We start from the raw sequence: 23,218 nt of genomic DNA on the forward strand, positions 1-23,218 counted from the left end.
CAGTTGGGATCAGGGAGTAGATGAGGTACTTTTGGCACCTTGCGCATCGATTATGCCTGGCTCTCAGAGCTAAGTGTTTTCATGGTACACGCGGCCAACTTTTTCTTCTTCTTCTTCTTCTTCTTCTTCTTCTTCTTCTTCTTTTTTTTTTTTTTTTTTGTTTTTTTGTCCGGCTACCGAATCGTCAAACTGGCTGATGAGACCACTCAAAGTGGCAGCATATTTTGACTTGCTCGTGGCTGAAGCGATCCCGATGTTGTTGATATCTCGGGAGGTTGAATTGTCTCGGGGACATAACCACCGAACAAGACCTTTTTCCCTTATCGAAATGCGATGGCCGGTGTAGCGTCCTCGGTCGGGAGATGAAGGATTGTTGTCGTTCCAAACCTCATGTCGACATCTTCGATACAACTTTCACTTCGGGAAAGATCGTCTTTTGAATTCTCAGAGCGAAATCGACAGTTTCAAAGGAACACACAATTGGCTGAAGTTATATAAGAACGCTGCCCAGAATGTCCTCAGCGTCGACATGGAAGTCACCTTCACTCCTCGTCTCGGGAGCGGGAAAGCCTCCCAGGTATTACATAGGAACTCGGTCTACTTGGATTGGTTGCCGCGTCAAGACAGTTGCTTCCGGGTCGAACTCACAACACTTTCACGGTATCAATATCCGTTCTTTGACGCTCGACTTACATATTGGGATCCCTTGCGTATCGTCGACGAGGAAACAAGAGCAAGTGATGTTCCCTCTCCTAATCAACAAACCTGGCTACGAGCCTACCTGCACTAGGCCATGCCTCCAGCGAGCCGGCCCGTCTCTGATATGTTGCCGTGGAAGTATCATACCGCATATAACATTCTCAAGGCTTGCATCCCGAGGACCATCTCCTCCGCATAGAAACCCTAAGGTTCTCCAGCGCAGGGGAACTAGAATTCATTGTATTAGTGGTATTTTCATATCACCCGCCTTCAGAGTGACCCGTTGGTGGAGGTTGGGTGCTCTCGACCCAGAGACTAGTGGCTTGCAAGTAGCATTTCGGTTTCTCATCGGAAAGTTCTGTTTATCTCCTGGTGGTCATCCGCTGATGTATTGCACTTGGCCTTCCTGTCGAAATATACATATACGCCCGGGCACTCACGTCGGCACTTGTACTAGTTTTGCTTCCGATACAAAATCAGGTCACGATATAATAACTGGAATACAAACACCAAACACCAAATACCAATATCCCATCATCGGAATAAAAGCAGGCGACCACCATAGATGAAATGCCGGGATCTGGGTGTAACAAAAATGAAGAAGGTTGAGGTTGGTATTGACTATCGTTAGATTTGTGCCTGGCGAAAGTGGGTCGGACCAGCCATTTCGAATTAGGTAGGTACCTAGCGACAGCTCTTGCTTACTAGACGCGCTAGCACGCATTGGATGCACTATTCTCACATATGTGTAATTCCGCCCTTCGGCCTATCTCAGAAAAGCTATATGGTGCAATACAAAAGCCTACTGAAGCTCTGAGCCTGATCATTTGCAAAAACTCCTTCGTGCCCACAATAATCTTCTCATAACCGTGACCTATCTATGCCTAAATCCCTAAGCGGCACAAAAGAAACCACCAAGTGATACAATCGGGGCTTATCTGTGATTAAGAACCGTGTCTCTCTCAGTCAGAAGCGGAGAGAAATTACGATCAAGGCCCTTGAGCATAATAGAAGCATTCGTATTGTTCATTTCCGCGGGCAGCAATCAACCTAGGAGGCAAGGCTTTGCTTCGGAACTTCCTTTTTCCCTTCTCCCCGGTGGTTTCTTTCTACCATGAATGGAATCGTCGATTCTTCATGCGCCTTCTTGACGACGTTGCTGTGAAAGAGAAATTCCATCGCGAAGTAAGACCAGGCGCGGATCTACGTGTGCTGCGACACGGTCAGGCGTATACTACCACCTAGAAATCGATTTCAATATCCCACGAACTCCTCTGCTTCAGCCTGAAGCCGAAGTCCACCGAAGTCCACCGAAGTCCCGAGCATCTGCGCTGAGATCCTCAGATGAGCTCGTATAGTAAATATACATCATGTTGAAACCCCAGAGCTGCAGCTTACTCTTGGACCACCGCCCGAACCTTCTTGTCGGTGACTGAGATGCCCACCCGACTTCTGACATAAGCTAGGTGACGAATAGGAACCGTGGCTGAAGACATTGTGGACTACTTGATGTCGTGGAAGCCCTGATTGAAAGGACGAAATCAGGTGTTGGGTGTTTTGGTTGACTAGAGGAGGCGGTTGGTAGAGGAGGAGAAGAAGATATGTGATGGATGGGAAAATGGGCTGGCTGATAGCCTTTCTTGTTATCTTTATCTAGGCGTGGGGAGAAAAGAGGGATTATTGTAATTATAGTTATAGATAGTAGCGGTGCGGTACGAGTTGCTACTTCCATATAGTTTGCCAAACACAAATAGAGGAAGTCGCGGGTAACCGAAGCGAAACAACATAGGTATGACTTGGCTGTTCGTGCATTACAGCCTTGAGGCGCACCTATCCGTTCTATAATCGAAGAAAAAACGTCTAACATTTCCTGCTTGCCTGCCTCTAAATCTTAACAGGGAAATATCAAAGGTGAAGTGAATAGCGTAAAGACTTTCAGTCTCCGGCTCCCCGATCCGAACCGTCTTTCTCAAGAGCTCGTCCAATTACTCCGGATCCCACTTCGCATCATTCAAATGGCAAATGAATCAAGTCGCCAAAACCGCAGAGAGAAAGTGATCAATCAACCCAGTGTCGTTATCATCATACTTCTACATTCCCAAGATCGTTCAGGGCCACATGCTCATCTCAAACCAGAGACCGTGTCCCGGGCGCCCAAATATAGTACTGACTTGGTCATGGTAGCACTCGCCCTCCTCCAAGGGATCACTTCTACGCGAAACTCCGGTCTTCAATGCCAGGTCGCTGTGAATCCACTGTCCGTTATCAACTGCCACATGACGCTTGAACACAATGTTATAGGAAAAGCTGCTCGCCCAGGTTCCTCCAAAATGGCTCGATCTCAATAACACCATGTAGTCGATCAGAGCTTGCTGGTCCCAGGTGAGGGCCTCTATGGCATTCAACGTGTCCGCATAGACCGGGTCTGATCTCAAGATCTTCGACTTGGTCGTCACGTTCATTCCCATCGTGGCCGCCGTTTCTGAGAATCGCTCAATGTCAGGCGGGGATCCAGACGCGACATAAATGACCTCGAAGTTCTTTTTCTTCGACTCCGCCAGATATGCCTTGCTCTGCTCATCGTAGGACGCGAATTTAGCAGCAACAGCATCGACGGCGGTTCGCAAGTGAGCTCCGTAGAACTTGCCGGCGTCTGGGACACCCGTCTTCCGTGCCTCGATTCCCAGCCCGTACTGCTGGTTGAATGCGTAGAGAGTCGTCGCGGCAAGCTTGAGAAAGGTAGGCTCGAAGCGGAGAATGCGTCCAAACGTAGCCGTGAACAACGGATCATCGTGGAGGATGGGCCATTGAAACCAGGAAGGCCGGATCGTCACGAGGATGGGTACGCTTCCCACGCTGGCTCCAGGGTGGCCATACTTAACCAGCCATTGATCGAACAGTCCACGCCATTCGGAGGGAAAGTCCATGATCCTCACTACCCGGAACTTGGTGCCCAGGTCTTTGGGAGTAATGGCTGCCTTGATTGCCGGCTCCACGAGATCCTCTACGCGGATAATCTTCATCTGAGGGCAAGCGGTGGAGAGCGAAGTGATGAAAAAGTCTTCGTCAAACATGTAGGTGAAGGGAAGTGTTTTCCCCGCCGTGAGCTCTTTGAGATCCTTATCCCGTTCCTTGATCTGAGGCACGACCAGGCCCGTGGCTACATGGAAAGTTAGCAGCTGGAGAAGCTCCACCAAGGTCGCTGCTCACCTCCGGCCTCGATAGCATATCGAATGCAAGTCAAGATCATGTTCCTAAGGTTTCCCACGCCCCCGAACGAGTCGTCGCACCGGAAGGTGAGCGAGGGCGTCCATTCCTTACTGCTACAAAGGTCCCGCAGCGCCGAGTCATTGAACGGCCCATCGATCTCCCACTCGGCCGCCTCCTGGATGTACCTGCTCTTCGCCTCTAGCGAATCTTTCGAACTTGATAGCCTCAACTCGGAGAGTCGAATGCCGGGCGAGAAATTGAACAGGTAAGCAGTTAAGAGAAGGACAATGAAAGCCGCGGGAAATAAGAACTTGGAGATGCGGAAGCATCGTAGGGACGACGGTGTGAACATCGCGTAGACACGCCAGAAGAAAAAGCAATAACAACAACGACGACAGCGACGACAGCGACGACGACGACAACAACGACAACAACCACAACGGCAAAGGCGGCGACAGAACGCGGGAAATGGTTCCAGGAACTGTCTCCACGTGCGGATTTTATCCTCTCTTTATTGGAGGTTGGCAGGTCGAGACGGCCGTCCGTCTCTTGGCTTTTCGTCGGCGTGAAACAGTTCATCCGGGGGCCTTCACCTTGTAAAAAAGCATATAAAGAGGGGAATTGTGGCGCTGCTCGGTCTCCTAGCCAATGAGACCCACTCCTGTTGACTATTCACATTGACATTCCCTTTGGAAAAAAGATTGCCTTTCCGTCGCCAAGATGGACGTGCGAAGGAATTCATTTCAGTGATGCGCCGGGCTGCCGTGACAAACAAAGTATATAAGAAAAAAGGTTTACGGGTTCGCGCCCAAGCGTGAAGGCCACAAGCGTTGAGAGAGATTGGTTCTACTTACGTAGTATTTGACAATGCCTTTTTTCACTCCTGAATCCGGAGGTAACTCCTTGTCTTCAACTTACCTTACCCCTTTTCCAGAGAAAGCACACATGCAGAGTAGATGATCAGAACGAACAGTTCGCTAGGCTGTCATGAAGACTTCAACAACAACATGTCCTCCTCTTCTTCAATCCCGTCTTGAGCGCTCAAATCCCTCGGAAGGCGAACCTGAACCTGATCTTAAGTAAGAGAGTGATCCTAGCCAGCTGCCCGGGCTCGGTTGTCATCGCGGCTCCTGTGCCGGCTTGGGCGATAGGGCTTGTCTGCAATTTGATGCTCAGGATCAGCGATTTATTGTTTACTGCGTACATAAATACCTATTAGAGAGAGAGTATCCGTGAGTTTATAGTAGTAAATAATAGCCTGTTCTAGACTCGACAGGTGTAAACAAGCATGCCATCCATCCCCACTATTAAGCATTCCATCGACGCAGCTAGTAGTAGTACTGTACAGTAGTAGCCCTCGCCACGTGGAGAAGACGGCCATAAAAAGCTCCGAGATCGGCATATTTGCCGTCGGATTGAATGAAGATCCAAGCACCTAGCCCTCAGAGCTGGAATTGAGACTCTGTGGACTGTCCGTGGCGTAGCCTACAGTGGTGGATGTTCTTTGCATGAGAAGATAAGACCCTTGGTCTCCGGATTGACGCTCGTCGAAGTCAACAACAACAACAAGAACCACAACAGATAGCATCGCTTAGTTGACAACACGCGCTATTTACAATCACCAACCCATATTCTCGGGATAAGCCCATCGCCGGCACGGGACATCATCTACAGAGCAGGAACAGAAGCAACGAGGGCAGCCGTCGCAACAGTCCCGATCAGATACATCGTGGCTGGCGGAGGTCCGCGGCGGGGAAGAGATGACCTGCAGAGCTTCACCTTCAACGTCGACGCGCACGCATCCAGGCCAAGCAGGCTGAGGCATCGGGCCAAACAAGATGAAGAGATCTTGCTGGATCGGAAATGCCGGTGCTTTATTATTTGGAGGAGGGGATCACGTGATCCGAGCATAAGCAAGAGCATGAGCAGGAGGAATTGTAAATGAGCAATGAGCCATTGCGTGTGGGTTGCCTTGCGTGGATCGGATTGGGAGCGTGCAGTCCTATCCGACAAACTCGGAACTATTGATCATAACGGACTTACTACTGTAGATTGCCTACTTCCCTCCTGGCCTACCTAGAGTGGCTGTAAAGGTTTGCAAACCCGACTCGGTCCGCCATGCAGTTTGCTGCCATGGAAGCGGCCCTCAAACACTCGACGGGTACAAAAGATAGATTGCTTGCTTGCATTCAAAATATCATTTAACTATTATCATAGATCAAGATCAAGCCAGAGTAGAAGTGCAGCAAGAATAGAGCAAGAACCGCCCTTTCCGCGTTCCTTCCCAATCCAAAGCAACTTACCGCCGGCAACAACAATCTTCCGATTCTCTCTCTTGGTGAATGGACAGCCTCTTTGTCTGCACGTGGCTGGCTCGCTATACGCTAGCAGAACAGTCCTTCAACTCCTCATCAACTTGAATCCCCATTCTTTTTCTTTCTTTTGTCTTCGCCCGATAACCAACAGCAGCAATCCATTCCTCCTTTCATCCATTCATCAATCTATCCATCCAGCTACCGGTTCGTCTTTACAAAGTCGGACTCAGCGACCACTATGCCAGAGCCAATGCGCCCAATCAAGTATATCGTCGCCGTCGGTGACCCCCGAGACGGGGGCATGACTTCCGAGTACAACTGGGACGAAGAAGGACCCGTCTCCCTCTTCGATAACACGCAGCCCGTGAACCCGGAGAATTTCGTTGCCTGGGCCAAATTCCGTAAGCGCCTGGCAGGAAGACACTCCCTGCAGATCATGAACGACAACGCGCGCTCCTGCATCATCTGCAAGAAGAAGGCCGGCGCTCTGGTGTACCTTGGATGCCAGGAAGGTTTCCCGACGAAGGTGCTCCCAGGTTAGTATTTTATGGTGGACTTGGTGAAGTGTGTATATATATATATATATATATATATATATATATATATATATATATATTCTACGACTACCATAGCGAGCTAACGGCTTGGGCAATAGGAGGCAAGGAACCGACGATCATCGACTTTGCAGCCCCAGTCTGCATCGCAACCGGAACGTGCCACACGCAAGCAAGTAAGCAACTCCGTGAGGCCTTGGAACACGCGCCGGGTATCGAGATCTTGAAGCCCGGCTTGAAGAGCTGCGCGGTTTGCGGTCAGAGCGACACGGTCAAGCCTTGCAGTGGGTGTCGGGATTTCGCGTAAGTGCTCTATTCTTCTCTTCTCTGCACTGCTCTGCTCTGCTCTGCTCTGCTCTGCTCTGCTCTGCTCTGCTCTGCTCAACATCTTCCATTGACTGACCGCTATAGATACTGCTCAAAAGAGTGTCAAAAAACGCACTGGCCGTTCCACAAGAAACATTGTCGGCACGTCCAGGCTGTGAAGGCTGCAACGGAGGCTGGTAGCATGACCGCCGCGGCATTGCTGAACTTGTGAAGGAAGCTTGCTCGGGGGAGGTTAGAGATTGGAGTTTAGAGGTTGGAGTTTGGAGTTTGGAGTTTGGGGGGGAGAGGAGGATAGAAGAATCCATGGATGATAGTCTGCTGCAGATACTGCACAGTGCTTGCTCTGAACTGGTAGTGCAGATAGTAAGCTATGAATGCAGCCACTCTAGCACACCGTTGACAGATAGTTGACTACGAGAGCCGAAGAAAGATGCACCGGTGGGAGTACAGAGAGCACATTTAGCTAACAGCCATTCTCGGCAGTCCATGAGCATGCGGCGGACAGTTGGAGTTGGATATGGAGATGGAGTTGGAGTTGGAGATGGAGATGAGCAATGCTCCCTGGTCCATTGAGTACGGTCAGCTAATCAAGTACATGGTCAGCTCCTTCCCTCCTAGTATCTTTTTACCTTAGGGCAGTCAGTCCATTTCAGGAAGCTGCAACCAAGTCCTTCTTTCCTTTCTTTTTTTCCCTCATCCCCTTCTTCCTCTTCTTCCTCCTCCTCCTCCTCCTCCTCTCTCAACTTTCTTCCCTCACCAACCCTCAACCCTCAACCCTCAACCCTCACAATACACACACGCACAGGTCGAAGATGCCCCCCCCAAAGCAAAGCCTAAAGCCCACGGCGACCGAGGCGATGGTGCCCATCGAGTACGTAGCCGGCGTATTCGAGAGTAATCTCAAGGCCGGCGGCAAGATCAAGCTTTACCATTTCGCGGAGCTGGCTCCGGCATCTCTCGTCCTTCCACACGGCAATGCGATCCCCGATAAAGAGAAGATCAAATCCTTCATGGAGACCATCGTCCGAAGAAATAACTTCGAGATCCTCTATCGGCGCCCATGGCTCTGCACCATCTGCAGCAAGAAAGCAAAGGTTCTCATCCATAACGCTAGTACGGGTCAGGGGGTCCCGAAGTCACCAACGGACACCGGATTCATGTCCAAGATTTTTGATACGATCGCTCCCCTCTGCGGTTCGGGTGGTACTTGCCAGCGAGAGGCAACCCAGCTGGTCCAGGACTATAGCAGATCTGGTGCTGTCCACAGTTCGGGCGGACTGTCTAGCTGCCACCTTTGCGGCAAGATGGAGGGGGTCAAGCTCTGCTCCGGCTGTATGATTTTTGGGTAAGTACCGTCCGGGACTCATTCCTGGATGCCAGCCACTCATCTTAGTGAACAGGTTTTGCTCCAAAGAGTGCCAAGTGAAGGCCTGGCCAACTCACAAGCATGCTTGCAAGCAGTCTCAGAAGATTGCCGAGGGCTTCAAGAAGGCTGCAGCGGCGAAGGAGTGATAGGCTATGGGCAAGTGAAGTTTAGAAGTGGAGACTTTGGGGGAAGATCTGGAGGCCTCAAGATCTGCTATGCATGTACGTACCGCGAGGGAAGATTTGGCAAAGACAAGGAGGGATTGTCCCCAAGGCATTATATCGGGAGGGCTATTTGCGGATATGGACTTGGATTTGCTCGCTGCTCTGGCCCTCGTAGTCGTAGAGAATTACCTTGATGATCAGAATAGTCATGATCAGAACAATTATGGTCAAAATGAAAATAGATATACATAATAATAACTGATCTGATATGAACAAGTGAGATAATAATAACAAAGATGGAAAAAAAGGAAGAAAAAGAAAAAGAAAAAGAAAAGAAAGAAGAAAAAAAAACAAAAACAAAACAGAGATGATAATAACAACAGGTAAAACAGTAATGATGATAGTAATAATAGTAGTAGTAACAATAGTTAATGAAGGGTGTTGGCTCTCCAGCCACTCCTCAGCTCAGTAGATTGTGGGATCCACTTCCACGAATACTCCCAGCACTCCCCACACACTCTTCTCCCACCTCTTCAAGTTGGGCATTTCCTTCCACCTCCACCTCCACCTCCACCCTCGCCTTCACCTTCACCTTTACCTTCACTTTCATGCTCACCTCAGCCCAACTATCGTCACTCTTTCCGAGCATCTGATACCAGCCAGCTCCATTCATTCCTTACGCACCGGTGAGCCGCCCATCATTAGGATCAGGATCAGGATCAGGATCAACTTCAGCTTCAGCACCAGCATCAGCACCAGCACCAGCACCAGCACCAGCACCAGCACCAGCACCAGCACCAGCATCACCGCTAGCATCAGCATCAGTCGTACCAGATCTATTCCTGGCCCGGTCCCCATTGATGGCGAGAGAGATTGCATAGCCCACCGCCGAGCCTTCGAATCGCCTTCGTTTCAGCGCAATTGCATAACCGCCAGACTCCCGGATTGCGCGCCAAATAAAGCGCCCTGGTCTCCACCGCCGTTCTGCGACGTCAAGTTCGAGTCGAGTTGACGGGCGTTATTATTTGTCTTTCCATTATTCATTCCTGGCCGTGATCGTCTCTCGCACTGCGACACGCGGAGAGGACAGACGAGGCACGAGAACGACGAGAACTTGCACAAGCGTCAGGAGAAGGAAGGGAAGAACTCCTGACCGCGCCGACCGACGAGGGAAGGAAATCGGACTCGAGCGCTTGGCGGGTTATGGAGTAGCAGGAGGAGATCTGCGAACTTTCTCTGGCACGGGACTGCGACACCGCCACGAAAAATTGACTGAGGTCTCGATTGTGCGTCGACCTGCGACCTTCGAGGGCTGCGGCGGATCCAGTGCAGTAGACTGGGGAAATTTTTTAGGTTACGCAGGTCGTTTGGAATCATTGCCGGTATCTGGGATACTTTTTCACCTGGTACTGTTCGGCCATTGGAAATATATCAGCACCCTGCGCGGCTCCTGCGCGGCTCTGACCTCGACCGTCGCGAGATACCACCATCAGGATGCCTCACATCACCACGGCTATGCACAACAGTGTGCGGAGGGGGCTTGGGGAGTTTATGGTCAACAGCCTGCTGGGGAGGAGAAGCATAACGCAAGATGTGACGAACTCCTTCTCCAGCTGGGATAGTTGCATGAATGCCGATTACTGCAAGTCAGTTTACCCGCTCACGACAAGTTTGCATTACGGGCTTTGCTAACACTCTCAGGTGGCCCGTCATAGCTGGCATCGTCATCGCTTCCCTCATCGTCCTCTCGGTCCTCACCTGTATCGGCCGTGTTTGCTGCTGCGGCGCGTCGTGTTGCTGTGCATGTTTCTCTTTCCTGAGCTGTTGCGATTGCTGCGGGGACAGCTGTGCCGGCAAGAAGGAAAAACCTCACAAGCACCTAGATGATCCATTTACCAATGGCCATGCAGCGCACCGGGGCTACCAGGCTCCGCCGCCCATGATGGGCGGAGCCCTCCCTCCCCCTCTCACGGCACCCTTCCCTGCATCCGGCCACGCGGCGGGTACCTTAATGCCTCTGGCCTCCAAGAGACCCGAACCAACGCAGTACGCACAGTTTGAAGTCGGGAAGAACGGACTGTATGTGGAGCCCAAGACGGTTGAATTGCATGAGGATGCTCTTCCGCCCATGCCGAGCTGGGATACGGCGGCCAAGAAACACGTCGAGGATGAGAAGAACGCGGTGGAGTTGCAACTGCTCGAACCTGCTTCCGGGCAGAAGATGTCCCTGGCGGCTGACGCTGCTGTGGCGGGGACGAGTGGACCCCCAAGCCCTATGGAAGGGCTGGGGAATCGAGCAGGAAAAAATGGATATATGGGCATTGCGGGGGACAACTACGGGCAGAACCGATCTGCGTACAGTGTGAGACACGCATCACCTTCCCCAGGAATGGCTGGACAAGGCCGAGGTGGATATGGGGGGAAATCACCCGGGGGCTATGATGGGTATGGGCAAGCAAGAGGCTTCGAGCAGGATCAATACGGGCAGAGTGCGCCTGGAGGGTATGAAGCGCAGGGCCGTGGCTACGATACCCTGCCACAGGAAGGGTATGCTGACGGTAACGGCTTCGGAGCTGCTGCTGCTGGGTACGGACCCAGAAAACCGCCGCTGCGCCAGTATGCCAACGACCAGTACTCCACCGACGGTCGTTCTCCTCCGAACCGTCAATACACGGGCGACTCGTCCCGTGCAATGACTCCTGGTCGTCAGTACAGCGATCAATCCTACGGCCCCGACACCTTTGCTCAAAATGCCCCCCCTCGCGGACCTTCGAGAGGACCTGATCCGAATGGCGGATACAATAACGGCCCAATACCTCGCGGTCCCTCAAGAGGTCCAGGGCCCAATGACGGCTACAATAACAATCCCATTCCCCGCGGGCCCTCTCGAGGACCCAGTCCCAATGATGTGTACAACCAATTCCCTCTCCCCCGCGGCCCATCAAGAGGACCCAGCGGTGGACCAGTGAACACCGGCGCTCCAGCACCAAACAACAATTCCGGCTTCGACTTTGGAATCGGGTCAACACGCCCTTCGCCGCCTCCACAACAGCGCTTCTCCCCGCCTCGTCAGCCATCTTTCGCATCGGAGCTTCCAGCACACGACGTACAACAGGGCTACTTCGACAACGCGGGTACGACCGCACGTCGCACTCCGCCGCCACTGGAAACTGCTTATCCGGGATATAGGCCGTATGCGCCTGCAAACAAGGGGCAGGGGACACCGTCGGCCCTGACGCCCGGGGGAAAGGATGAACCGGAGAGGTGGGATCCGGTGCGGGAGTATTAATGTGATGGACGTGGACGCACCCTCGCGGAGGAGGGGACTATAACGTCAGATGACTGGCAGACTTCCTTCCAATCCTGCTCCAACAGGGTACGTGAGAGGAAGATGGGGCCTGGCGTATCTCGGTATCTCCTTGAGGGCTGAATCTCACAACAGACAGACACCGCATGTCTTTCTCTCTGTCCATTTTCTGGCGTCCTGCTCTTGTCTTGGCGATTTTGTTCTGTATATGCTGTGTGTCCGTTGGTATAGCCGTGAATAGGTAGTGTCTAGATGTTAGTATTTGGCATTTCCAGGCGTTCCGGAATATATCTCTCTGCAAACCGCACCATAGCATTTTGTTTATAAGACTAGACTAGTGGATCGACCAGGTAAGGAAAGTAGATACATCTCATTTTCTTCTTCTCTCATTCTTCTTTCCATCTTTCATTTTTTTTTTTCTGCCATTCATCTACTCATCTACTTAACTCACTCAATCACCCTTCTGTTGGAAAGAACGATTCTTCGTAACCACACCTACCTACCTATCTAGGTCAACTTACTTACTTACACGACCCAAATCCAAATTTGGAAAAAAAAGGAAAAAAGAAAAAAAGAAAAGAAAACACGACGACTTTTTATAAATCAAATAATTAACTATTTCTCTTTTTTTTAAAAAAAAAATCTTATTTTCTCTTTTTAATATTTTTTTTTTTTGATTACTTCTTAAATCTAATTTATGTTTACTCGTCTTTTTATTCATTTTACTTACTTACTTATTTACTTACTTACTTTCATTTACTCATTTACTCATTTACATTTACTTATTTACTTATTTACACTTACTTATTTATTTACTCCTACGACTTAAATCCAAGTTTAAAAAGAAAGAAAAAATAAAAGAAAGAAATAAAGGAAATACGACGACTTCTTATAAATTAGATAATTAACCTTTTTTTTTTTCATTTTTTATTCTTTATCTATTTTTTTAAAAAAAAAAAAAAAATTTTTTTATCCTTTCATCGTTTCTTAAATTTAATTTATATTTACTCATCTTTTTATTCATTTTACTTACTTACTCACTCTTACTTACTTACTTATACTTATTCACTTATTTACTTACTCATTTTCACGACTTATATTTATATTTTTTTTTAAAAAAAAAGAGAGAGAAAAAAAGGGAAAGAAAGAAAGAAAAAAAAAAAAGAAAAAAAAAAGGAAAACACGACGACTTTTTACAAAACAGATAATTAATAATTTCTCTTTTTTTTTTTATCTTTTTTCGTTCCTTATTCCTAATTTTTTCTTTTTAATACTAATTTTTTTTTTTTTCATCTTTTAAATCTAATTTATGTTTATTTATCTTTTGATTTATTTTACTTACTTACTTACTTACTTACTCACCTACTTACACTTATTCATTTACCCACTTTCATAATCCAAATCCAAATTCTTATAAAAAAAAAAAAAAAAAAAAAAAAAAAAAAAAAAAGGTCATACGACGACTTTTTATAGATCAGATAACTAACCATTTCTCTTTTTATTTCTTTTTTCGTTCCTTATTTTTTATCCTTTTTTTAATATTAACTTTTTTTTTATTTTTATTTTTTTAAATTTAATTTATATTGACTTATCTTTTTATTTATTTTACTTACTTACTTATTTACTTACTCACTTACTTACACTTACTCACTTACTTACACTTACTCACTTACTTACACTTACTCACTTATTCATTCACTTCCATAACCCAAATCCAAATTTAAGAGAAAAAAAAAAAAAAAAAAAGAAAGAAAGAAAGAAAGAAAGAAAGAAAGAAAGAAAGAAAGAAAGAAAGAAAGAAAGAAAGAAAGAAAGAAAGAAAGAAAGGAAGGAAAACACGACGACTTTTTACAGATCAGATATTTAACTATTTTTCTTTTTTTCTTTTTTTCTTTTTTTCATTCTTCATTCCTTATCCTTTCTTCTTAATATCATTTTTTCCCCTTATCATTCCTTAAATCTAATCTATATTTACTCATCTTTTTATTCATTTTACTTACTCACTCAATTACTCACCTACTTACTTATCCACTTACACTTACTTACTTATTTATTCTTATAACCCAAAACTAAATTTAGAAAAAACAAGTAAAAAAAGGAAAGAGAGAAAAAAAGAAAAAAAGAAAAAAAGAAAAAAAGAAAAAAAGAAAGAAAGAAAAACACAACGACTTTTTAGAGATCAAATAATTAATTATTTTCTTTTTTTTTCTGTCAACTTTTTTTTTCAACTTCCTTTTTTCTTATTATTTTTTAAAAAAATCTATCGTTTATTAAATTTTATTTATATTTACTTATCTTTTTATTTATTTTACTTACTTACTTACTCACTTATTAACTTACTTACTTACCTACTTACTACTTACTTACACTTACTTAATCACTTACTCTTATAACCTAAATCCAAATTTGAAAAGAAAAAAAAAGGAAAAAAAAGAAGAAAAAGAAAAAAAGAGAAGAAGAAAAAGATAAACACGATAACTTCCTATAAATAATTAAATATTTCTCTTTTTCTCTTTTTCTCTTTTTTTTATTCCTTATCCTTTCTTCTTAATATCATTTTTTCCCTTTATCATTCCTTAAATCTAATAATCCTATGTTTACTTATTGTGACGACACGCCAGGTCTCCTGGACGCACCTCACATGCGCCAAGCTACTTCCCTCCTTTTTTCCTTCGTATTCTTCGTATTCTCTCATTCCCCGCTTTTGACCCATGAACCATGGTTCACGAGTCCTTGGCGCTTCTACCTTCGTGTATATAGACCTCAGCTACCTTCGACCTCTACACTCGGTAGTTGTTGATTCTAAGTCATTACTTTGAGATTCTCCTGAGCTCCCATGTGAACCCCGCGCTCCCGTGAGTTCCTTCAGGTAATCGCTTAAGGTCGTCACACTTATCTTTTTATTCATTTCACTTACTCACCTACTTATTACCTACTTACCTATTTACTTACATTTACTCACTTACTTTTACGACCTAAATCTAAATTTAGAAAAAAAAAAGGAAAAAAGAAAAGGAAAAAAAAAAAAAAAAAAAAAACACGACGACTTTTTATAGATCAGATAACTAACCATTTCTAATTCTTCATTTCATTTTTTATCCTCTCTTTTTAGTATATATTTTTTTTCTAATTATACCTTTAAATCCAATCTATGTTTACTCATCGTTTTATCGACTTTACTTACTTACTCACCTACTTACTTATCTACTTACATTTACTCACTTGCTTACTCTTATAATCCAAATCCAAATTTGAAAACAAAAAAAAAAAAAAAAAAAAAACAAAAAAAACACGACGACTTTTTACAGATCAGATAACTAACCATTTCTCTTTTTCTCTTTTTTCATTCCTTATCCTTCATCCTTTCTTTTCAATCTCAATTTTTTATTCTTTATTTTTTCTGTAAATCTAATTTATGTTTACTCGTCTTTTTATTCATTTTACTTACTCACCTACTTACCTACTCGCTTACACTCACTCATTCACTTACTCTCACGACCCAAATCTAAATTTAGAAAAAACAAGTAAAAAAAAAAAAAAAAAAGGAAAAAAAAAAAAAAAAAAAAACACGACGACTTTTTAAAGATCAAATAACTAATTATTTTCTTTTTTTTTCTTTCAACTTTTTTTTTCAACTTCTTTTTTTCTTATTATTTTTTTTAGAAAAGGAATCTATCGTTTATTAAATTTAATTTATATTTACTCATCTTTTTATTTATTTTACTTACTTACTTACTCACTTACTAACTTACTTACTTACCTACTTACTACCTACTTATATTTCCTCATTCACTTACTTTTATAACCCAAATCTAAATTTAATTTTTTTTTTAAAAAAAAACCCCCCCGACGACTTTTTACAGATCAGATAACTAACCATTTCTAATTCTTTATTTAATTCCTTATCTTCTCTTCTTGATACCTTTTTTTTCCCTATCATTCCTTAAATCTAATCTATGTTTACTCGTCTTTCCAAATTTAGGGAAAAAAAAACAAAAAAAAAACACGACGACTTCTTACAAATCAAATAACTAACCATTTCTAATTCTTTATTTCATTCCTTATCTTCTTTTCTTAACATCTTTTTTTTCTCCCTTATCATTCCTTAAATCGAATTTATGTTTACTCGTCTTTTTATCGATTTCACTTACTCACCTACTTACTCACCTACTGACTTACTTACTTACTTACTTACTTTCACGACCCAAATCTAAATTCAGAAAAAAAAAAAAAAAAAAAAAAAAAAAAAAAAAAAAAAAAAAAAAAAAAAAAAAAAAAAAAAAAAAAAAAAAAAAAAAAAAAAAGAAAAAAAAAAAAAAAAAAAAAAAAAAAAAAAAAAAAAAGAAGAAAAAAAAAAAAAAAAAAAAAAAAAAAAAGAAAAGAAAAAGAAAAAAAAAGAAAAGGAAAAAAAAAAAACACGACGACTTTTTACAGATCAGATAACTAACCATTTCTCTTTTTTTCTTTTTCTTTTTTTCTCATTCCTTATTCTTTATCCTTTTTTCTTAACACCTTTTTTTTTCTTAACCGTTTTTTAAATTTAATCGATCTTTACTTATCTTTTTATTTATTTTACTTATTTACTTACTTATTTACTTACTTATTTACTTACTTATCCACTTACACTTACTCATTTACTTACTTTTATAATCTAAATATAAATTCTTAAAAAAAAAAAAGAGAAAAAAAAAAAAAGGTTATACGACGACTTCTTATAGATCAGATAACTAACCATTTCTTATTTTCTTTTTCTATTCTTTTCCTTCTCTTTTGATATCAATTTTTTTCATCGTTTTATTATTCTTTAAATCTAATCTATGTTTACTCGTCTTTTTAAATTTCAAAAAGAAAAAAGAAAAAAAAAGGTCATACGACGACTTTTTATAGATCAGATAACTAATTATTTCTCTATTTTTCTTTTTCTCTTTTTCTCTTTTTCTTTTTTTCTCTTTTTTTCTTTTTCTTTTTTTCTTTTTTTCTTTTTTTCTTTTTTTCTTTTTTTCTCTTTTTCTCTTTTTCTCTTTTTCTCTTTTTCTCTTTTTCTCTTTTTCTCTTTTTCTCTTTTTCTCTTTTTCTCTTTTTCTCCTTTTCTCTTTTTCTCCTTTTCTCTTTTTCTCTTTTTCTCTTTTTCTCTTTTTCTCTTTTTCTCTTTTTCTCTTTTTCTCTTTTTCTCCTTTTCTCTTTTTCTCTTTTTCTCTTTTTCTCTTTTTCTCTTTTTCTCTTTTTCTCTTTTTCTCTTTTTCTCTTTTTCTCTTTTTCTCTTTTTCTCTTTTTCTCTTTTTCTCTTTTTCTTTTTTTCTCTTTTTCTCTTTTTCTCTTTTTTCGTTCCTTATTCCTTATCCTTTCTTCTTAACACCTTTTTTTTTTTTTTTTCTACAGTTTCTTAAATCCAATCTATATTTACTCATCTTTTTATTCATCTTACCTACTCACCTACCTACTTACTACCCACTTACACTTACTCACTCACTCACTCATTCTCACGACCTAAATCCAAATTCTTAAAAAAAAAAGAAAAAAAAAAATGTCATACGACGACTTCTTAAAGATCAGATAATTAATTTTTTTTATTTTTTTATTTTTTTTATTCCTTATCCTTTCTTCTCAACATCATTTACTATTTTTTCTTTTTCTATCATTCCTTAAATTTAATCTATATTTACTCGTCCTTTTATCGATTTCACCTACTCACCTACTCACGTACCTACTTACATTCACTCATTCACTTACTCTTATAACCCAAATCCATTTTTTTTATATTTTTTTTTTAAAAAAAAAGTAAAGAAAGAAAACATGACGACGTTTTACAGATCAGATAACTAACTAACCATTTCTCTTTTTCCCTTTTTTTCATTCCTTATTCCTCATCCTCTCTTCTCAACATCAATCTTTTTTTTTTTTCCTCCCCTATCATTCCTTAAATCTAATCTATGTGTACTCGTTTACGGTCTTTCCAAATTTAGAAAAAGAAAGGAAAAAAGAAAGGAAAAAAAAAAAAAAAAAAAAAAAAACACGACGACTTCTTACAGATCAGATAACTAACCATTTCTCTTTTTCCTCTCTCCATTCCTTTCCTTTCTTCTTAACATCAATCTCTTTTTAATATCAAATTTTTATCGTTTCTTTATTCCTTAACTCTAATCTATGTTTACTTACCCACCCACTCACCCACTCACCAACCCACCAACCTACCCACTCACCCCCCAACCCACCCACTCACCCACCTACCAACCTACCCATTCACCCCCCAACCCACCTACCCACTCACCTACTCACCCCCCCCACCCCCCAACCCACCCACTCACCCCCCACTCCAAATACCCCCACCCCCCCCCACCCACTCTATCTATCCAGCACAGCAGCAGAGCCGCTAGGTACCACGTTCGAACATCTCACACGTGAGTTGAGCAGCTTCCAAGTCTCCAAATCTCCAAATCTCCAAGTCTCCAAGTCTCAAAGTCTCGTGTTCCAAATCCCAAATTTCCAAAAACCCAAAAACTCGTCTTCTCGATTTTTCCGGAACGGGATCGAGGCGGGAAATCGAACAGAACAGAACAGTAGATGAAGCGGTTATAAATAGCTGTCCGGAACGGGATTCGGCCTTCTCAGACTCGTGTTTTCACAAACGCGGGTGTGGGAGGAAATAGGCTTGCACTTAGGGAGAAGAGGGATAAACCTGCCTGATAATCTGCATCTGATAGCGAGAACAAATCAAAGGAACAAAAAAATATTACATTAGTCATTACCTGAGTATCATAACGTCATCGGATTCCAAACCAAAGAACCAGAAAAGGCAAATTACCTTAGCCAAGCAAAGCACTACGCTCTCGAAGGTTACCTCCCCAGTTCCATCCTACAAGCGACTCCCTATCCGTCACCTCATCCCATCTAGGCAACCTGCGAATTCTCGGCCTCACTAATCTGATAAGCGCGCCCAGCGTGTCCAGTCGCAACCGAATTATCAGTTCCACTGCTAACCCGACTCGCCTCAACACCAACCACATCCGAGGGCTGGTGGTGAACAACACTTTCATCGCCAGCAGCACTTCCTGCGACGGTCGTGCCGTGCTGGCTCACCGAGCTATGCATCAAACTCCCCTCAACGTTTCCGGACTGTGACGGGACGTCCTCGAGTTCGGGTTGCCAGTCCTTGAGGTCATCTTCGGCGTCGTTCAGGATCTGGCGGGCTTGGTTGCTATGCTCGTAAGCGGGCCGGACGTCACCGGGGATGACGGGCGTATCGTCGAGGAGGTTGAGGAGACGGCGGCCGTGGCGCGCGAGGATGATCTGCTTCTCGGCACGCTCGATGGTGGCAGCGAATTCCGCAGCGTAGGCTTCCTTCAACTTCTGTCTCGTCTGGGGGAGTGTCAGCATTCTCCTCTCGCCCCGGATCAGGTGGGTGAACATACAACATTGGTCAACTGAGCTTCAGCAACCAGGTTCTCGGCCTCAGCCCGGACCAGCTCCTGCTCCAGGATTGTCAATTTCGCACTCTCTGGCTCCTTGACCTTCAACTTCGCAATCTCGTCGGTGAGTTTCGCCTTGTGGTCCCTGCTTGGCTGCACGCTCTTCTCCGTGTTGCGGATCGCCTTCAGAATAGCCCTGCTGTCGTCGATGTTGTGCGCATACGCATCCTCCTGTTCGCCCAGCTCTGACAGCAGAACGCCAATCTTGTCCGAGACGTCGCTGATGGCATCGTCGTTGGTGCCCTCACCCCAGTCGGACAGCTGGCTGGCGATGGAGAGACGCTCTTTGCCGGCGTTCTCGTAGCTCTGGATCAGGTGGTTCTCGGATTTGATCAGCTTGTAGAGCTTCTTACTGAGTTCGGGCTGGGCGGTGCCGCGAAGGGATGCGAAGCTGAAGGTATGGTGGCGGGGACTGGTCGCAGAGCCGCTGTTCTTATTCGAGCGGATTGAGAGTGCGCGATTCCTAGGCACTGCATCAGTGCGCATTCGCCGATAGTGAGGACTTCGGAGGGTGGAGAGGCCCAACAGGTGCTTCAAAGGACTGTGGTTCTTGTCCTTGTTCCGGTTCTCCTTCCGCTGGGAGTTCCCCCGGCGCATCTGCCATGGAGGCGGCATGATGGCGAGCTGGACTGGAGAAGTTTGGCTTACATTTTGATGGATTGTGGAATGCGATGCTGGGGAGGAGAGTTGGGTTTTCTAAAGACATGTTCAGCTCTTGCCTTTGCATCGATGTTGCCGCTGGCGCGTCGCAGCTTCCGCCGCGTTATCAGAACGGCGACCGCGATCGCGAGAGACGAGAAGATGGAGAGGGAGAGGGGGAGGGGGAGAGGTCAAACCTTATGGACGGTGGTATGTACTGGTGTCGGGAGTATTGATCAGGGATCAGGTACGGATAAAGGTTGGGATTTGAGGATATACTTTTCAGAAAGTAATCAAGATGCTGTACGGAGCATCTCAAGGTCGATCTGGGTGGGGGGTGGGGCGTTGATGGCCACAGGGATAGTGACGTAGCCACGCTAGAACCAGGGCAGGCGATCATACAGCAGAGTTATGAGCCTCATCACGCATCCGGAATTTCAAAGGACAGGTGGATCTGGAGTAATGGACCGAACAAGAAAATCAATTCCTTTGAAACTTGAAACGCCGGATTGGGATTCGAGGAACTTTGCAAATTTGGAGCTCGCCACGTGATCGATACCCCCCCCCCCTTTCTTCGGTTGCGTTTGCGGGTCAACATCGAGGCTTAGCGAGGCACGCATACACCGTATACAGTACGTTTTGAAGATATTAAATCCTGGCAGGCGACCGACAACTTGGGGAACACGGAGTACACGCGTGATCGTGGGTCAAAGCGGGCGTCTATTTCTAGCGCCGCGCGGCGTAGAGGAATATTGAGAAGCAGAATGAATGTGCTGCACGCATGGTTGATTGTCAATATTCAGGCTCGCTTATCTTTATTTTACACAAGATGTCCAAATACTCCGCGGTCGTGTTTGTGAATGCCGGGGAAAAGGATTGGTTTCACCCAGAGCAGGCAATCCTGCTGCTCTTGCGTGAGATATCTATATTGGCAGATGCGTGGAAACCGGTCGGCGATCCGAATCAGATGGTCCATTCGCTACATACTATATACTCCTAATAGCAACACTCGATTAACCGCCAAAGCATCCGTGAAGATACGTAATACCTATCCAAATACTCAACCCTCCCGCCACCTTTACCCCCAGCAGAGATTCCAACGCCAGTGACCACGGGTCCTGCATACGTGACCCTTTCCTATCCCACTCGCGATCCTCCTCCACTCAACCCCCACGGCGCGACTACTCCAACCCACACCAGCGGCCAAGCGTCGAACCTCCGACCCAGCCCCCTTTCTCATCCGATCGATCTATCCTATCGATACGACCGCGTGCTCCTCCGCTGCTCGACGATCACCGGCGCGCGGCCGTGCTGTCGATACGAACTCTGGCTCACCCTCGGGCCCGTAGCAACGTACTCTCGGCTCCGGCTGACGGGTCGGTGAGTACTCGTCCGCGTCACCGACGTGTACGACGACCTCCCGGGCCCGCCGCCCGGGTGGTGGTGGTGCGCGTGGTGCGAGCGGTGCGAGTGTCGGGACACGGGACGCGGCGCGACGTAGACTTCCTCGACGTAGGAGCGGCGGTGGTGCTTCTTCGCGGGGGCGGAGAAGAGACACATGGTCGTCTCTTCTTGCTTTTCGTCTGAGGTTTGGTGTCTTGAATCTGGGGTTGCGTCTGCGTTGTGGTGACAAGTGATCTGTGCGGGAGTAATGCTTATATTGTGGTCGACAGATGTCGCTGAGTCTCGAGCGAGGCAGCCAGACTGGAGGCAGCACTGATGATGGATGGCTCGCGAAGAGAAGAAAGATGAAGAGATGAAAAAGGAGACACGTCGCCGTAGTTAAGTCGTAGGAGATATAAAAAGACTCACTTATCACTCTGCCATCCTTCGAAGTTCACAATCCAAGAAAATTTCCCGCCCCCATGACCGACGTCAGCCCGCATCTGGGCCGCATCCTCAAGTCTCTGATCTCGGTTAATGCGTCAACAATTTCGGCAACATGATTAGAAAAAGGGGGTTGATTCAATCGCATGAACATCGATATAGCCCGGATGTAGAGATACATGCATCATATATATATATAGCAAACACGGCGTGATCGCAAAACAGTTCATATCGATTGACAGGTCCCGGTTATCATCATCCTGTGGCCTGGTAGGGATATATCCCTTGCCCAGCTTCAACTGCCTCCCAGTAAACCTCACATGTTCGGTATCTGTCTGCCCATCTCTCTCCCTCTCTCGCTCTCTGCGATACAAATACATTAATTACCATCCCCATCCCCATCTCCCGTTGACAGCCCCCGTGGACAACTATTCCCACTCCATTTTCCCTCCCATTGATTACACATCTCCCAGGGCCTCCACCCAGTCCCATCCCTTCTCCCCCAGCCCAAACCCAAGCAAAGAAACACCGTCGCTCGCTCGCCCGCTCGCTTCTCGATAACCACCCGTCCGTCCGTAGGCTGGAGACGCCGTCGTCGCCTCCGCCGCGCTGGGGTATACAGATATATAGATATGCATGCGCACGCATCGATCGATATCGCCATCGAGTCCGATCAACGAGCTCGCTCACAGCTTCTTATTCGCATAGACGATAGCGCCTCCCACCCCAAAGACCGAGACGAATACTAGATGGCGCACCGGGTCAAAAAAAAAAGAAGAAAAAAAGAAGAAGAAGAAAAAGAAAGAAAAAGAAAGAAAAAAGAAAGAAAAGAAAGAAAGACGAAAGAAATCCCCCATCCCAACCAAACCAGCGAGCGACCTACAGAACGTGAGGTGGAGGTAGCGATGTGACTTACAGACGATGGTCGCCTCCAGTATCTCATGCTGCTGCAGCTGCCGGGCCACGAGGTGCACGCTGCGCTCGGCTAGCGCCTGAACCAGCTGCGGGTCGAGAGCGGGCATGTTGATCGAAGGGATACGGGATAGTGAAGGTGGTAGTGTAGTAGTAGTAGTAGTAGTAGTCTTCTTCTTCGTCGTCGTTCGTAGTAAAAGATTCCGCCAGCGGGACTCTCCTTATCATCAAATCATTTCCCTCGTCCCCAAAATATATTTAAAATAAAAGAAGAAGGAGAAGAAGAAGAAGAAGAAGGAGAGAAAAAAGATTCAATTCAGATAAAAGGATCGGAAGAATCGAGAGCGGGAAAAAAAAAAGCGAAGCGCCGAGCGAGCAAACAACCGGATAACCAGCGTCAACGTGCACCATCAAGGCTTATATGATATGAAC

At 45.3% G+C, this 23,218-nt stretch overlaps 6 protein-coding genes across 6 annotated transcripts; 3 read left to right on the forward strand and 3 right to left on the reverse strand.

The window, feature by feature from the left end:
* Nucleotides 1-2,807: 2,807 nt before the first annotated feature.
* L3040_006306 (uncharacterized protein) lies at nucleotides 2,808-4,261 on the reverse strand (the record flags this gene model as incomplete). Its single annotated transcript, XM_007289092.2, has 2 exons — nucleotides 2,808-3,859; nucleotides 3,910-4,261. 2 exons carry the CDS (start codon nucleotides 4,259-4,261, stop codon nucleotides 2,808-2,810), a joined length of 1,404 nt encoding a protein of 467 aa, XP_007289154.2.
* Nucleotides 4,262-6,462: 2,201 nt separating this feature from the next.
* On the forward strand, nucleotides 6,463-7,316 carry L3040_006307 (uncharacterized protein; the record flags this gene model as incomplete). Its single annotated transcript, XM_066154054.1, has 3 exons — nucleotides 6,463-6,760; nucleotides 6,880-7,081; nucleotides 7,190-7,316. The coding sequence occupies 3 exons, from the start codon at nucleotides 6,463-6,465 to the stop codon at nucleotides 7,314-7,316; spliced, it is 627 nt and encodes a 208-aa protein (XP_066011045.1).
* A 601-nt stretch (nucleotides 7,317-7,917) lies between these two features.
* Nucleotides 7,918-8,617, forward strand: L3040_006308 (uncharacterized protein; the record flags this gene model as incomplete). Its single annotated transcript, XM_007289094.2, has 2 exons — nucleotides 7,918-8,450; nucleotides 8,506-8,617. 2 exons carry the CDS (start codon nucleotides 7,918-7,920, stop codon nucleotides 8,615-8,617), a joined length of 645 nt encoding a protein of 214 aa, XP_007289156.2.
* A 1,512-nt stretch (nucleotides 8,618-10,129) lies between these two features.
* On the forward strand, nucleotides 10,130-11,924 carry L3040_006309 (uncharacterized protein; the record flags this gene model as incomplete). Its single annotated transcript, XM_066154055.1, has 3 exons — nucleotides 10,130-10,281; nucleotides 10,337-10,423; nucleotides 10,481-11,924. 3 exons carry the CDS (start codon nucleotides 10,130-10,132, stop codon nucleotides 11,922-11,924), a joined length of 1,683 nt encoding a protein of 560 aa, XP_066011046.1.
* A 6,906-nt stretch (nucleotides 11,925-18,830) lies between these two features.
* L3040_006310 (uncharacterized protein) lies at nucleotides 18,831-20,447 on the reverse strand (the record flags this gene model as incomplete). The annotated part of the gene is made up of 4 exons (XM_066154056.1): nucleotides 18,831-19,298; nucleotides 19,352-19,871; nucleotides 20,057-20,104; nucleotides 20,245-20,447. The coding sequence occupies 4 exons, from the start codon at nucleotides 20,445-20,447 to the stop codon at nucleotides 18,831-18,833; spliced, it is 1,239 nt and encodes a 412-aa protein (XP_066011047.1).
* An 854-nt stretch (nucleotides 20,448-21,301) lies between these two features.
* On the reverse strand, nucleotides 21,302-21,607 carry L3040_006311 (uncharacterized protein; the record flags this gene model as incomplete). The annotated part of the gene is made up of 1 exon (XM_066154057.1): nucleotides 21,302-21,607. The coding sequence occupies one exon, from the start codon at nucleotides 21,605-21,607 to the stop codon at nucleotides 21,302-21,304; it is 306 nt and encodes a 101-aa protein (XP_066011048.1).
* Between the last annotated feature and the right edge of the window lie 1,611 nt (nucleotides 21,608-23,218).

Source organism: Drepanopeziza brunnea (genome assembly GCF_022702325.1).
Source record: "Drepanopeziza brunnea f. sp. 'multigermtubi' strain 214-2 chromosome Unknown ctg11, whole genome shotgun sequence".
NCBI lineage: Eukaryota > Fungi > Ascomycota > Leotiomycetes > Helotiales > Drepanopezizaceae > Drepanopeziza > Drepanopeziza brunnea.